At 38.7% G+C, this 16,802-nt stretch overlaps 1 protein-coding gene across 5 annotated transcripts in view; it reads left to right on the plus strand.

Moving 5' to 3' along the window:
- The window catches only part of HMGCLL1 (3-hydroxy-3-methylglutaryl-CoA lyase like 1), a 126,291-nt gene that overhangs the window by 75,954 nt on the left and 33,535 nt on the right, over nt 1–16,802 (plus strand). For all 5 annotated transcript variants that reach the window (XM_072944787.1, XM_072944786.1, XM_072944784.1 and 2 more), the window contains exon 7: nt 697–885. In XM_072944787.1, the coding sequence (XP_072800888.1) occupies nt 697–885 (189 nt within the window). The remainder of the gene's footprint in view (nt 1–696; nt 886–16,802) is intronic.

The raw sequence follows: 16,802 nt of genomic DNA on the forward strand, positions 1-16,802 counted from the left end.
CGGTGTGTTAACGTCTTTATTTTATGTAGTAGGGACTGAGGTTTAACAGGGTTAATCTCCTCCCCGGTATCACATGCCTAGCCTGGGTGGCAGCTGAGATTGAAAACCAGGCCTGTGTCTGATTCCAGAACCCACGTCTTGGCCAACACACTAGGCTGCCTTCATGCAAATTCATGCTGCTCTTTGAAGGGAACATCAGTTATTTGGCTCGAAGGAGACTTGAAATTTCCTCAGCACGAGAGCATCCATTTGTGAGCCAGAAAAAAACTAAGCCAGAAACCTTAAGTGTCTCTACCAGCTACAGAGCTGTGTGATTGCTATCTCTTGACCACGAGTCTAATGCCTTGAGAAATGCTAGTTCCACAGTGAATTTGCGATGCTTCCATTTGATTGAAGGGCTGAGAAAATAAGCCTCCCAGAACTGAAATTGTAGCTTATAATTTCCTAATTGAACATGTAGATAGATACGACTCCAAGGCACACTTGAATATGAGAAAAGGATAATTAATGTCCTTCAAGGTTTTGTGTAATACCTGGGATTTAATGAGCAAAGAACAGGACTAGGAGACGAACGTACGTGTTTTCCGGGGATCTGCAGTTGAGCTGAGGTGGTGATGCTTATCTCTGGATGAGGAACAGCAGGGTTGGAGTCCTTTCCCGTCCTTTGTCTCACTAGCTGCTCACTTTTCCCGACAGGTGTCTAAGAGGTTGTATGGCATGGGCTGTTACGAGATCTCCCTGGGAGACACGATTGGCGTGGGGACTCCAGGAAGCATGAAGAAATTGTTGGAAAGTGTCATGAAGGAAATCCCGCCGAGGGCTCTTGCTGTTCACTGTCACGACACATACGGACAAGCCTTAGCGAACATCCTCACGGCCCTTCAGGTACTTTGTTGTGGTCATGTGTACGTGTAAAGGTGGGTGGACTTTGTCACCTAAAAGTATGAAGACCTTTGCTGAGACGATCTTGATAAATTGCTGTGAATGTAATGTTGAACCAGTGCCTGTCACATGCCAAGCCCTCCGGAAATGTTTGTAAATTGTGCCTCTTTTTAGGGCAAGGATGTCTCCTAGGATCGTTCATCTGATTTGAGAAAAATCCCCAAATGTGTTCGTTTTGGAGGATTAATCCTCTTAGAGCTATGTCTGCCGGTTTTGACTCCCACATGCTCTCGGCCGTTAAATTTAATAACTGAACTCTGATGGCCTTTGGGGAGGGCAGAGCCCCGAGAAGGCAGCATGAACTGCTGTAATCATGGAGCTGCAGCTCTTTTCGATAATCTGGTGCTCTGTGATGAGACCAGATGGTGCTGAAATATAGAATATTTTGTTTCCGATCTTTTCCTGATGTTGGCCAGCATTCTTTTTGGAAGAACCCCTGGTTTTTATCAAGTCTATTCTGTGAAATGATCAAAATCAAGAGATTTAAAAAGTTGGGGGGATTAAGAATTGCTTCTTAAATGCTCATGATCATGCAGTTCTTTTTAAGGTATTTTACTTCAAAGAATAGATAGAAATTTCATCTTAAGGTTATTATTTTTTTAATTGATGTTCTTTGTTAAACTCGGTGAAAAATAGATTCATTTGATGTTCTTTGAACCCAAGATTTTGACAACTGAAGATAAGAGCGTCTGAAAGCTTTTCAGTGAGGCTGAAAACCAGTGTGTGAGGCTGAATGTCACAGTCCCACCGTGTACAGCTTCTTGGCAGAAGTTAAAAAACATTGTGAAGAGACACCCCTACAACGGCTTATTTTGACTTTGTAACATATGTGCACAAATCCTTATTTATCCTCTGGAAGCAGGCAAGGAACGTCGTATTGAATTAGGAAAAACCCCCGATATCCCACGGACTTTGGGGCGTGGGAATTTTTGCAGCGTTCCTTCTGGATTCTAGTTTCTAAAACAATAGGGAACTCGGCATCACTTCAGGATTCTGTGTTCAGCTGCAACTGTAACTTATTAAGTGTTCCTCACCGGCAAGTTCCTGCAGAGGTCTGTGTGTGTCGGTGTGTCTGTGTTTGTGTCTGTCTGTCTCTCATTTCTCTCTATGGCCATATCCTTTATATACGGTAACACTTGGAGTAATATTTTATTCAGGTAGCGTATTTATTATCTAATGAGTCATAGTTTAGTGTTTTAGGGATACAGAGCTACAGTGCAAAACCTGGGAACCCAGACGTCTGATTCTGGAAACTTTTCTGCCTCTTGAAATTGCCCTGGTGCCAAATATTGCAGTTACCCCACTATGATGGTAATGGTTAAGGAAGGTCTATCTGAGGAAGAAAGGTTTCAGATCAGATATAAAGAATGAGGAGAAACTAACCCCAACCAAGGGTGTGTGCGTGTGTGCGCACATCAGTGTGTGAAGATGAAACACCAGTTGGGCAAAAGGCCTTGGGAGGGGAGGATGCTGTCCCGGGGTGTCTGTCTGTCCTGTCACAGCCACAAGGAACAACCTGGGGCCCCAGCAAGATGGGGGGCCCAGGTGAGAACCTGCATAAGGCTGAGACCCCGCAGGTCACACACCCTCAGTCAGAAGGGTGAACCAGCACACACGCCACCTCACTGAGGGAGCGGCCGGCCAGCGCGGTCATCCTCACGGCCTCGGCTGTGGGTGAAAGAGAAAAGCTCCCTTCAGACTTCATCAATTTTGGCTGATGGTTATATGGATTTCAGGTTCAGAGTCTCACTGCCAGCAGAATGGGAAGGACCCAAGCAGACAAAATATTTTCAAAGGGTTGTGGGTCAGTGGCGCCTACAGGTGTTGGGAAGGATATAAATCTTTTCTGAAGGAACATATCTCCAATGTAAGCTGAACTGTTTGGTGTGCATGTGTGTATGTGTGCATGTGTCTATGTGTTTGTGGGTCTGTGTATGTGTGTGTGTGTATGCGTGTGTCTGTGTGTATATGTGTGCATATGTTTGTGTGTCTGCATGTCTCTGTGGGTCTCTGCATGTCTCTGTGCGTGCGCATGTGTGTGCACGTGTGTGTACATGTGCATGTCTCTGTGCGTGTGTGTGTCTATACTTGTGTGTGTCAGGGAGGGTGGACACTGCTCTGGCGGCCCCTGCACGAGTTCGCAGGAAGTGTGTCCACAAGCACCTGTCACTGTGTCTTCTGTTCCTTTACTATGTGCACAAGCTCTAAGTATGTATGGGGGTGCTGAAGGGTAGGGGCGTGCGGCGGAGAGCCTGGGGAAACAGTAGTCCCCCCAGCGTGGCCTTGTCACGCTGCCCGGACCTGGGGTTGTAGTCACGGTGCAAACAGGAGGAGGAGAAGGGGGTGCCAGCGGCTTGGAGCGGAAGCGCCATGACCTGGTGTCCAAGAGGCCAGTTTAAAGGCACGATGGAGGAAATGGTCAAAGAGCAGAGACCACGGAGGGAGCTAAACGCTGGAGCTGTGGGGTTTGTCTTTTCTGCCATCCGCGTTCAAACAGTGTCAGCCACTTCCGTCCAGTTTGATAAGCCGGTGACACTGTCAGGGAGAAATACAGGAATGTACGCTGCTCTCTCTTTGGAAACTGTGTGGAGCTGAGACAATCTTTAAACGTTCTGGAGCTTTTCTGCTCAGACAGACTGCAGATGCGTGGACAGACAGTGGGATGTCCCTGCAAACACACGCGTGCTGGTCGCAAGCAGCCCGAGTGGGGCAGAGTCCTCCAGCGCCCCCTCCCCTTCCGCATCTCCTGTCCCCTCTCTCCCATGACAGCAGCAAACACAGAATACCCGGGTTTACCTTGAGCGGAGGAGGAAAGAAAATTATCCTGGGAAAAACTGCCGGTGTTGCAAATGAAGGGAAATCGCAGAAAGTCCCAGTTCATTACGAGCAGGGCTCACCTTGGCTTTGGGAAGCAGTGAACAGACTTCATTCTTTCAAATGAAATCTTTGAAGTGGCTTCTAGTAAAATTGGTGGTGGATGTGGGGTGGATATCATTTGCTCTCATTTAGGGGTTGAGAAACAGTTGACTGCACTCCCAACTGGAAGTTAATATTAAGGCGAGGGGACATGTAGTAAGTGGAAACTTGGCCACGATGCTAGGAAACAAATGAGAGTTATAAATGGAACATCCCCACTCAGTCTGGAAAGCGCACGCTAATCGTCTAACAGAGGGATCTTTCTTGGGTTCTGTTGGATTTTTTTTTATTACTTAAACAGATGACTTATGGGACTGCACGTGGTTGTATGGAAGTCAAGGATTCATAATTATCAGATATTGCTTAATATAGAGAAACAACTCTGAGCCTACAGATTGGAGTGTGGAATATTTATAACCACGCCAACCCAAAAGAGCAAGAAAATTAGGTGACGCAACATATAGCATTTCAGTGATGGAGGAAACATACACGGCCAATAGACTCGTCTTAATTTTTGATTTAAAAATTGAGTCTCACCCTCCTGCGTATTCCCAGGGACCCACCGGTGAACAAATTGTTTAATCTACTTAAGACCAAACAATTGCACGGTCTCTGTTTTTCTCCACTCCGAGTCTTCATAACTTGGTGAAAAACAGAGTTGAAACAAATGAGAGCCAATACTGCAAATAACAGCCCTGCATTAATTGGTAGCAAAGAGACAGAGCAGAATAGGCAATATTTAGCTTTTCCCTAAAGAAATACCATGTGCCTTTTTTTTTTCTCTTAAACTTAACAGACGGTTAGCTAATGTGCCTTTGCTCATAATGTTTTCCATATGTTTATTATTCTCTTTTGGAAAAATAAAATGATTTACCTAATTTTTACAGCAAAGCTTTCATTTTTTAATATTGACTCTTACTAAACCATGTTTAAATGCTACCAAACAGCAGATATTTCCTTGTGTGATTTGTGTTTGAAGTTCTCAAGGAGAATGTTCCAGAATTCCAGTCCTGTTCTCAATTCCGTATCTGTGGAATGGGTACAGGGAAGTCTGCCTCCTTAGATCTTACAAAACTGACATGAGCTATGGTGCTTCTAGAACATTAGTCTTGGTAACAGTGAATTTGGTGAATACTTAATATTATTACAGTCATTGCAATTAATACTGTTACTACTGCTGATACACTAATAGCAAAAATAGGAACGCTTATTATTCAAAGTATTTGTGAAACTTTATGACTCAAAGCATTGCTTTTCAAATGTGTTAATTTGTAAATACATGCATTAGATGTTGCTCACTTAATTCAACATCTGTTATTAAAGAGCTATGATATCGATGAGCAAGAAAGAAAGCAAAAAGTTAAAAATTGGATGTCCCTACAGGGGTTTTTACAAAATGCATCATTAATTTATTCAGCGAATATCAATTTTGTCAGACACGGTTTTAGATGGTAGGTTCAGATGTAAAATCTCTGAGCAGTCCAGCTGCGGAAAAACTGTTTTAGTTTAACTTAGTATTTCCAGAAGCTTTTTGATTATGAGATAGGGCTTGTTTTTTTTTGTTTGTTTGTTTGATTTGGTTTTTTTTTTTTAACTACACAAGTAACTTTCTCCAGCACAGTATTATGTTAGAAAATGTTCTTATAGAAAGTTGGAATGAGGTGTGGGTGGTCATCAAAAAACAAAACAAAACAAAACAAAACAAAACAAAACAAAAACGAAAGAGGGCAACTAACACAATATTGTAAATCAACTATATCTCAATTTAAAAAGTATTTTAAGACAAAAATAAATAGTTAAAAGAGAGCAAGGAGTCCAGTAGAGTTTGACACATTCCAGTTTTCAAGTGCACATGAAAAAGGGCTTCAAGCCACAAAAGTCAGTGAGAAAAAGATGAATCAAGTTCCTTTCTATTAATTTTTTTCAAGTGGCTGGATCACTTTTTACCAGTGAAGAAAAACGAGGAAACCCTTGAATAATTTGGTTTGCTTTTGTTTATCTCCAACCTCTTTTTATTAATATAAACTTCTCTCTGATTTTTGACAACAAGTAATGAGTTTTTGTGTTCAGAGAGAATACAGTTTTTAGCTCTTCTACATATCTGTAGGTGTTGAAGAGACAGTTGAAAAAAAAACTGCTTCTGAGCTAGATGACATTTTAAAGTGACATTCAAGTAACCAACATTTAAAAATACCACACATGAATTTGATGGTAGGATGCTAAAATTGGAAATATTTAATCTTTCTGTGGTTATGCTTAGATCATAAGCTTGAAGCTCACCAAATAAGAAAACATACCCCAAATGGCTCTGTCTTTCCCACCACAGTTAATCCATGCAGGTCACTAGGCAAATGTTATAAAAATTGGTCTTCAGGGTTTTTCTTCCTACTTAAAAAACTTGGTTAGGCAGAAAAGTAGAGTAGAAAAAACACTGACTTGATCTGCAGAAGGTTTTGTTTTGTCTGTGTTTCTTTTTAATGATGGTTTTTGCTTTCAGCTTTTCACCATTGTGTGTAGTATTAACTGTGGACTTGTCATATATGGCATTTATTATGTTAAGATATGCTCCTTCTCTATCTAATTTGCTAAGTATTTCATTTTTATCATGAATGAATGTTGAATTTTGTCACATCCTTTTTCTGTAAATATTGAGATGGTCATATCCATTATTTTCTTTCATTTCATTAATGTGATGTATCATTTGATTGATTTGCTGGTGTTGAACCATCCTTGCATTCCAGGGATAATACTCACTTGATATTGGAAAATTGTTTTAATTCTTTTCAGCTGCTGCTGAATTTGATTTGCTGGTATTTTATTGAGAATTTTTGCATATTTATTCATCATGGATATTGGTCTGTAGATTTCTAGTAATACCCTTTTCTGGCTTTGGAATCAGGGTCATGCTAGACTCATATGGTGAGTTTGGGAGTGTTCCCTATACTTCAGTTTATTGGAAGAGTTTGAGAAGGATTGATGTTAATTCTTCTTTGAATGTTTGGTAAAATTAACCAGTGAAGCCATTTGACCATGAGCTTTTATTATTGATTCCATCTTCTTAGAAGTAGTTGGTCTATTCATATTTTTTATATCTTCTTGATTCAGTCTTGGTAGGTTGTATTTTCTAAGATTTTTCCCTGTTTCTCTTAGGTTGTCTAGTTTGTAGGCATACTACTGTTGTTCATAGTAGCTCTTTATGATCTTTTGTATTTCTTGTTATCAGGTATAATGTCTTCTTTTTCATTTATACTTTTGTTGATTTGAGTCTCCTCTCTTTTTTGTTGGTTAGTCTAGTTAAGGGTTTGCCAGTTTTTAAACTATTTCCAAAGAACCAAATCTTAGTCGGTTAATCTTTTCTCTGATTTTTCTGTTTCATTTATTTCTTCTCTAAACTTTATTATCTTTTTGCCTTCTGCTGACGTTGGGTTCTGCTGACATTTTTATTCTAGTTTCTTGGGTGTGTGAGTTAGGTTTTTTAACTTGGAATATTTCTTGCTTCTTAATATAGGTGTTTATCACTAATTTTTTTTTCCTAGAAATTCTTTGGCTGCCTCCCATAAGTTTTGGTATGTGGTGTTTCCTTTTTTGCTTGTCTCAAGATACTTTTTTTATTTCCCCTTTAATTTTTTTTTATCCATTGGATGTTCAGGAGAGTGTTGTTTAATTTCCAAACATTCAAGAGTTCTCCAGTTTTTCTCTTGTTGGATTTCTAATCTCATACCATTGTAGTGAGAGAAGATACTTAGTATGATTTCAATCTTCTTGACTTTGCTGACTTGTTCCGTGGACTCACACATATTCTATCCTGGAAAATATTCCATGTATGCGTGAGAAGAATGTGTATTGTGCTGTTGTCAGAGAGAATGTTCTGTATATATTTTTAGGTCCATATGGTTTATAGTATTGTCAAATTCACTGTTTCCCTTTTGATAGAAGTCTCCAATTATCACTGTATTGCTGTATATTTCTCTTTTTACCTCTGTTAAGTTCTGCTGTATATATTTAGGTGCTCTGATGTTGGACACATAAATACTTACGATTGTTATATCATCTGATGGATTGACCTATTTATCATTATACGAACTTCTTTGTCTCTTTTTACCATTTTGGTAAAGTCTGTTTTGTCTGGTGTAACGATAATTATCACTGCTTTTGTTTGGTTACTATTTGCTTCAAATATCTTTTTCAGTCCCTTCATTCTCAGTCCATGTATCTTTAGCTAAAGTGGGTAGACGACAGCATGTCACTGGATCTTTTTTTTTTTGATTAATTATTGATAGATGAAAATTTACCATTACCTTTTTGTTAATTATTTTTTGTTGTTTTGTAGATTCATCATTCCTTGTTTTTTTATCCCACTGGCTTTTTTTGTGTCTTGATATCATGTAGAATTAGAATACTTAGACTTCTTTATCTTGTTTTTTTTTGTGTAACTATTACAGGATTTTCCCTTGTGAATATGATGAAGACTACATAATATCTTAAAAGGTTAACACTCTATTTTAAACCGAAAACAGCTGATTGTCAGTTGAATTACTGTGCTTTTACTCTTTTGCTTCTCCTTCCCTCGCATTTTTATGTTATTGATGTTACAGTTTATATATTTTTATATTGTGTGTAACTAATAGCAGATTATTGTAGGTATGGATATTTTTACTACATTTGTATTTTAACTTTAGAGTTGTAAGTGAATTACGCATCAGCATTACCATGTCTAACACAGAGTCCAACTTTGATCATATTTTTGCCATTACCAGTGTATTGTATCATGCCTTTTTATGTTTTTGTGATGTTAATTAGTATCTCATTACTTCCACTCAAAGTATTCCCTTTGGCTTCTGCCTTTGGAATTTTGCTGTCTTTTCTTTGGCTTCATTTCTTATAATCGAATCTTTCATCCAGCTGTACTGTATTTTTATTTATGCTGCAAGATAGGAATCTAGATTTTACACAAACACACTGCTGTCCATTCAATATATAACCTGTTATTTCCTCAGAAAGACAAAATGTTCAGCTATGACACATACTATGTTTTTATATTTTTAAGTCTATCTCTAGAGTTTCTATTCAGTGATAACATTAGCAGATATTTATTAAATTCTGTGTTTTGCATGAATTGTTTTGTCCTTACCACAATCCTAGGAAGTAAATTTTTAAACTAAGTTTTTACAGGGGGCAACTGTGACTTACCAAGGTTAGGTTGGTTGCTGAAGGCCCCCTGTTGAAGCATAGTAGAGCAAGGATGCCAGCCCAGTTTATCTTATCTCTTCCTGTCCCTTTGGTCATTTGTTTTGTGTAAGTACTATACTTTTACTTAACATGGCTTTATATTAGATCTCAAATCTAACATGGCATGACCCTCTTATTAGTCTTTTCATCAAACCCTTTTAAATTATTTTTATATATTTGTATTGTCTAATTAAATCCGAGCTACATTTGTCCAAAACTTCACCTCCCAATATCCATTTTATTTAATAATGTAGAAAAATGTAGACAGGATTGACTTAAGAATACCGTCTCCCCATCCAAGAAATTGGCAGGTTTTTCCCTTTATCCAAGTTTTTGTTTGCATAAAAATGAAATCTGGTTATTTCCTGCAGGTAGAAGGCCAACAAATTTAGGTTTCCTCCCTGGTTCAGAATGATTGTAATATGCGCCGCTGTTTTTCTTCTTGGTTTTGAATTGTTTCTTCCTTGAGTTCTATCAGTCTCTCTTTCTCCCTTCATTCAGGAATTATGTCTCCTACTCACCTCCTACTCACCTCCAGGCTCATTTCCTCATTAATCAGTTATATCTTTTCAAATTTCTCAGAACATGCTTGTATTGAGGTGTGTTTAAAACATTTAAATCTATTTATATGAAGTGTACGGGTACCTTGAGCAATTTCTTGGGGAAAAACTTTCCTTGTAGGATATGGAAAGTAAGTTTGTAACATCAATTTCCTGAGGTTAAAAAAAAGTTGAGGTTTGAAGAGGTTGCTTTGAGAATTAGATTCTTTTACTTTGATCTCATAATAACAACAGATAACTAAATAAAGCTCACATTTCTTAGTAAAATGATTTCAGTTCAGTAAACATTCTTAAAGGAAACATTTGCTTCAGTAACCAAAACCCACTGTTTTCATTGAAGGTCCAAATTAAAAGAATACTGTTTCTATTCTGTAGGGAAAGAGAATCTTATTTATTTTTCTACACAGACAGTTTGGAACATTTCCCTTTGAAAATACACAAGACTTTATAGATAACAGGCCTTAGAGTGAAAAGTATTAAGACCCACTTCAGCTGTGAGAAGGCCAACAGAATTATCCATTGCAAATCTACTTTAAAAAATAAGAAATATTAAAAAGAAGGGGAGCTTTTTTTTTTTTTTGATCACTAAGACATAACCTCAACAAAGAGGTAAAGGCAACCTTCTAAAATTTATCCCACTTTATTGTTGCCTCATTTGCTTAAAAATAAAGACACAGCTCTTCCGGGTTGAGGGTCCCCAGAGTGTCCAAAACCATCTTAATATAAAGTTCATTGTGATTTAGAAATGTTATTAGCCTGGCCAATGTGGTTATAGTGTTTATTTAAAACTACAGTGTCTTACTGGAAGATCAGGAAACAAGAAATGTGTTCCTATCTGAAATTCCAGGTGAGTGAGTTCATGTGTGGTCTAGGTGGGAAGACACAGCTGAATTAAGAAGTGACAGTGAAACCTCTGTTTCTTTAAGGAGATTTTATATGTTTGTTGAGCAGAAATGGAAGAGGCAATAAGAAGGAGACAGTAGAAGAGGAACCCCTCTTGGCCGCTTGACTTGAGATGTGCAGTTGAGAAGAGAACGTTAGTAAGGAAATATCTCCGGTCAAATATGTGTATTGTTTTTCCCTTCAGTCTTGATGCTCCAAGTTAGACAAACAGAGAAGTAGGTAGAAAGGCATTGATTGTTTACCTTCTTACGTTGTGAGAAGCTACATGAAAATTTTGCTTTGCTGTGGATTTTAATGAAGTGCTAACTTGTTTATCAAAGTGAGTTCATTTTCTTGCCTAACAAAAATAGGCTGGAACTAAGTTACAAAGAGCCTTGAAACCAGCCCAGGCTCTCCAGCTCGCACTTACAGGTGTGTGATATTGTTTGCACCTTGTGTCCTGCTTGCTTGTTTCAGTCTGCAAGCTCTGAGTCTTAGAAACATGATCTAAATTTTTGAAGGAGGAGACAGTGGTAGTGGGGTTAGGTAATGATAAACCACAATGATATGTTACAGTACATTTTAGAATGGCTAGTCTATTAAAAAGACAAGAAATAGCAAGTGTTGGTGAAGATGTGGAAAAAAGGGAACCCTTGGGCACTGTTGGCGGGAAACTAAATTGGTGCAGTGACTAGGGAAAATGGTATGGAGGTTCCTCAGAAAAATTAAAATAGAGCTATCATAGGATCCAGCAATTTCACTTTCGGGAATTTATTGAAAAGAAATGAAAGCACTAACCCCCAAAAGATGTATGAACCCCCATGTTCACTGTGGCATTATTTACAAGAGACAAGGCATGGGGACCTGTGTCCATCAACGTATGGATGAATGGATAAAGACATTGTGGTATATGTGTACAGTGGAACGTTATCAGCTACAAAAAAGAATGAAACCTCGCCATTTGTGACACTGATGTACCTCAAGGGAATTATGCTAAGTGACATAAGTGAAACAGAGAAAGACAAATGCCGTATGATCACCCTTATATGTTGAATCTAAAAAAAAAAAAAAGAAACAATGAAAGAAAAAGAAAACAAGCCCATAGATACAGAGAAGAATTTGGTGTTTGTCAGAAGGGGGAGAAATGGTGAATAGTTTTGTCTTTTCTTTTTAGTTAAAATAAATGGAATAATTTATAATAAAATAAAATGATGTCTTTAATCATTTTCTGAAATATAAAAGAGAAAGCCCACAAAGAGCACCAGTGGCCGGCACTGCCTCTCCTGCTGAGCCCACGCAGGGAAATTAATTCACTGCCGAATGAGCCTCCAGTCTGCCTGACCAGGGACCCTTATCAGAGCACCACCCTGCAGCCATCTCTCGGTGGCCCTTGAACAGAGAGCACAGCCTGTGGCTTTCCCAGGCTACAGAGCAAAAACTGTGTTCTCACCTGACCAGGGAAATTAGAGCACACTCTTGGTCCCCAAACAATGACCCTTACAGACCATGGGTCTTCAGCTATCCCACAAGGGCAGGAAGTTAATTCATAGCCCCGCCTACTGGTCATGACCATCTGGTAAGCCTGATCAGGCAGCCTGACAACCACTGGGCGTTTCCTATGGCCTCTCTTTGGCAGGGAACCAGGCCAGTGGTTCTCAGCCAGTGGTGGTGCACACCACCTCACTCCCAACCTCAAGCTCAAACAGTTGAGTCACCCCCAAATAGACACTAATAGCAGGTCCCGCCTGGCCAAGGATGTTACCAGTGGACAGGCACAGAGTTCAAACTGAGCCAGCTGGTGGAGAATTGTCTCTGACAAAGCAAACTGCAAAGTCTGGAAGAGGAGCCCACGCGCCCAAATGCACAGATACCAGTGTAAGGGATCAGGGATCAAGAAAAATCAGGGACATATGACATGACCCAAGAAAACTAATAATGCTCCAATAACTGTCCTTAAAGAAATGGAGACCTGTGAATTTTCAGACAACAAACTCAGAATAATTCTCTTAAGGAACTTTAGTGAACTTAAAGAACATATGGACAACTACATGAAATTAGGAAAACAATGCCGGAACAAACCAAGAAGTTCAACAAAGTACTGGAAACCATCAAAACAAGAAACAAAAACAGAAATCTGAGAGCTGAAAAACACAGCAACTGAACTGAAATATTCAGCAGCGAGCCCTCAGATCATACCTGAGCATATGAAAGAAAGAATCAGTGACTTGGAAGACAGGACACTTGAAATTATCCAGCCAGAAATCAAAAAGAAAAAAGAATGAAGGAGAGGATGAAAAAAGCATAGGGAACATATGAGACATGATTAAAGAAACAATATTCACATTATGGCAATTCCAGAAGAAGAAGGAAAAGAAAAAAGGACAGAAAAGTATTTAAAGCAATAATGGCCAAAAACTTCCAGAGCTTGAGGAGAGAAATAGACTTCTAAATCTTAGAGGCCCAAGGACCCCAAATAGGTTGACCAAAATAGAGCTACACAAAAATACACTATAATTAAATTGTCAAAGGTTAAAGTGAAAAAAATTTAAAGCAGCAAGAGAAAAGAGAGAAGTTGCATATAAGGGAACTCCCATAAGCTGAAAGTAGTGGATTTCTCAACAGAAACTTTTTAGGCCAGGGGAGAATGGGGTTACATAGTCAAAATGTTTAAAGAAAAAAAAAAACCTGTCAACCAAGAATATTATACATGGTGAAGCTGTCCCTCCAAAATGGAGAGATAAAACTTTCCCAAAACAACAGCTGAAGGAATTCATCACCCCAAGTCCTGCTTTACAAGAAATGCTACAGTGATTTCTTCGAGTGGAAGTTAAAGGACTCTAATTAACACTGCAAAAACGTAAGAAAGGAGTGTAAAAATCACTGGAAATGGAAATATGTAGTCAAAGTTGGAAATGAGGGTGCCCTATTCACTTATAATGCTAGTTTAAAAGTTAAAAAAACAGTAAAAATAACCACAAGTACAATAATCTGTTATTAATTACACAATATAAAACACATGTAAATTGTAACATTTTTAACCTAAAATGTGAGGGGGAGAAGTGTAAAGCTTAGGAATTTTATGGCAGTTGCAATGTTGTTAGTTTAAAATAGAGGGTTATAATTTTATGTTATTTTATGTAAGCTTCCGGATAACCTCAAGGAAAAACCTGTAGTGATTACACAAAGGAACATGATAAAGAAGTCACAGCATACTGGGACTAGAGACCATCAAAACATAAAAGAGACAACGGGACAAGAAAAAAGGAACAAAACAACCTGAAATAGTGAAATGGCAATTCTGAGTCCTTACTTATCAATAGTTACCTTAAACATAAATGGATTAAAATCTTCATTCAAAAGACATATAATCGCTGAATGGATTTTTTAAAAAAGGACAACAATATGATGACTTGGAAGAGGGTCACTTTAGCCTCAAAGACACACACGAGACAAAACAGCCTTTACATTTTAAATGGTTAAAAGAGACAACGTACATTATATAATAAGTGGGTCAGTTTGTCAAGAAAATATAACAGTCGTTCAGTTGAATATATAAGTAGAAAAAAGAAGTCTTAACACTCACCTAACGGTGTACACAAAAATCTAATCCTGGTGGATTGTATATCTAAGTAAGGAAAAATCAGCATGAGAGAAAATATTTTGCATAAACAAATTTATTACAGACAATATAATAAGGGGCTAACAAGGTCAAAAAAGATTGATACACAGGATAATTAAAATTAGAATTGTCTGTCCTTAAAAAGGTACATTATGAAATCGTCACGTTAACTCCACATATAAAGAGCTTGGAAATGGTTGTCCTTATCTTTAAAACAAGAAAATGTTGGGCAAACTGAAACTAAATGATTTTTCTCGACTTTTCCTGGACCCATCAGGGAACTGAGATTGCAGGGCAGACTTTGACTCTGAAATCTGGAGAGGCAGACGAATCCCAAGGTGCACAGTGGAGATCTTCTCACCGGCTAGGAACACTTAAATGATAATTTTGACAAATTGCTGAAGGTTGAGCGTGGGTAAGCATGAGAGTGAGAAACTCCTGGAGCCAAAGTCTCAAAAAAGTCATCACTCTTTCATGAATTTTTACCTCAAGAAACCGCACTAGGTTTTCACAGGGAGGATCTGAGAAGGATCTTCTTGTGACTCAGGCAGGAAGAGGGAAAGAAAGCCACTGTGTGATGTCACCAGAGCATTCTCCATCCAAGGCTTATTCTCTGGAGGAACAGACCTTATCAGAGCCTTGTCCCAGCTGCAGGAGGGCACTCATCCCACTCCAAGCTCTGCTAGGCTTCCCGTCTCACCGGAGCAGTAGGAAAGATCGATACTGCTGGAGGAGCCCTTGTGAAGGTTACCTCCTAAGACACAGGTCACACAAAAGTCCGAGATTCACTCATAAGATTATAGAATGCTTCCAGTCCCCTGTGCCTTGTCACTGCGCCAGCACGTCTCCCGTATGGAGAGTGACAGCTAAAAGGGCTGCAGGCTCTCCCTGAGGAGGAGCACTTAGGGAAGCCCACGGGGACGGCGGAAGGCAAAGTCAGGGAAACTTGAGACATCTGAAGCTTCTGGCTGTTGCAGCTGTAACAAACAGTAAACACAGCCAAACTCTGAGCCAGAATAACAAATTCTGGCACTTACACTACCTCTTTACCTCGGGTCCTATCATTGGAATCAGTATGTCTGACTTTCAACATTAAAAAAAAAAAAATCACAAGGCAAACCAAAGGCCAAGAAGAAAATACAGCCCGAAGAGACAAAGCAGGCATCGGAACCAGACTCAGGTCCAACACAGATGTTAGAATGTCCAGACAGGGAATTTACACTAACTGTGAGTAATATAGTAATGGCTCTAATGGCAAAAGTAGAAACATGCAAAAAAAAAAAAGAGGTGGAAATATAAACAGAGAGATGGAACTTCTAAGAAAGAATTGAAAGGAAGTGCTAGAAATATAAAAAAAATTTTCATAGCAATGTAACTGTAACAGAAATGAAGAATGCTTTTGATACACTCACCAGTAGACTGCACATGGCCAAGGAGAGGGCAGCAAGGTTAAAAATAAGTCAATAGACATTTGGTGAAATAGAAATGTAAACAGAAAAAAATGATAAAGAATCAAAACAGTCTATACCAGAACTGTGGGGTGATTTTCAAAGGTATAACAATTCTGTCACTGAAATATGAGAATGAGAAGAAAAAGACCAGAGTAGAAGAAGTATTTGAAGCAATAATAGCTGAGGATATTCCAAAATTAATGACAGACACCATGGATCCAGGAAGTCAGACAACACCAAACAGGATAAATACAGAAATATCTATAGCTACCCATAGCATATTCAAACTGCAGAAAACCAAAGACAAAGAGAACATCTTGAAAGAAGTCAGAAGAAAATGAACAGCTTACATGTAGAGAAACAGAGAGAAGAATTCCACTGGAGTTCTCATCAGAAACCATGCAAGCAACCATGGGAGCAGAGGGAAATATTTAAAGTGTTCAAAGAAAACCCACCAGCCTAGAATTCTGGAGTCAACAAAATGACTTTTCAAAAGTGTTCAAGTGGATGTGGTTAATATGAAAACTCTCTGTACTATTTTCACATTTTCAGAAAATTGAAAGCTACCCTAGCAGTAAAAGTTTATTAATAAAAACAAGGAGAAATCCATTATGAAAGTGAAAAGACAAACTACAAGGTGGGGGAAAGATATTGGGAGTTCATGGACCAAACAAAGCAGTAGGATACTGAATATATATAGAACTCCTATTAATCTACGAAAAAATAAAGATTAGTAACCCAACAGAATAATGAAAAAATGACTTGAAAAGACATAAAAGGGTGTGCTAATGGCCATTAAGCTATCAAAAGTACTCAAGTTCATTTGTCATCAGAGGTGTAAATTAAAACCACAGTAAGATACCACTACACGACCACAGGAACTGCTGAAGCTTTCAAGTCTGCTCAGGGTTGGCAAGAATGTGAAACAGATGACACTCTTGGGGATGCCACGGGAGTTTCAGTTGGTGTCACCACTTTACTGTAACATACACATACTTTAGAAGCCAGCAATTCTGCTTCTAAATCTATGCCAACAGAAACGTATGCACACATTCACCAGAAGATATGTTCAAGAATGCTCACGCTACTATTTCTAAGAGCCCAAATTGGAAGCAACTCAAATGAACATCAGTAATAGGATGTATATATTGATGATGGTATCTACATTCATCACTTACGAGAACTAACAAAACACTGCTACAT

This window comes from Vicugna pacos, chromosome 20, assembly GCF_048564905.1.
Source record: "Vicugna pacos chromosome 20, VicPac4, whole genome shotgun sequence".
Lineage (NCBI taxonomy): Eukaryota > Metazoa > Chordata > Mammalia > Artiodactyla > Camelidae > Vicugna > Vicugna pacos.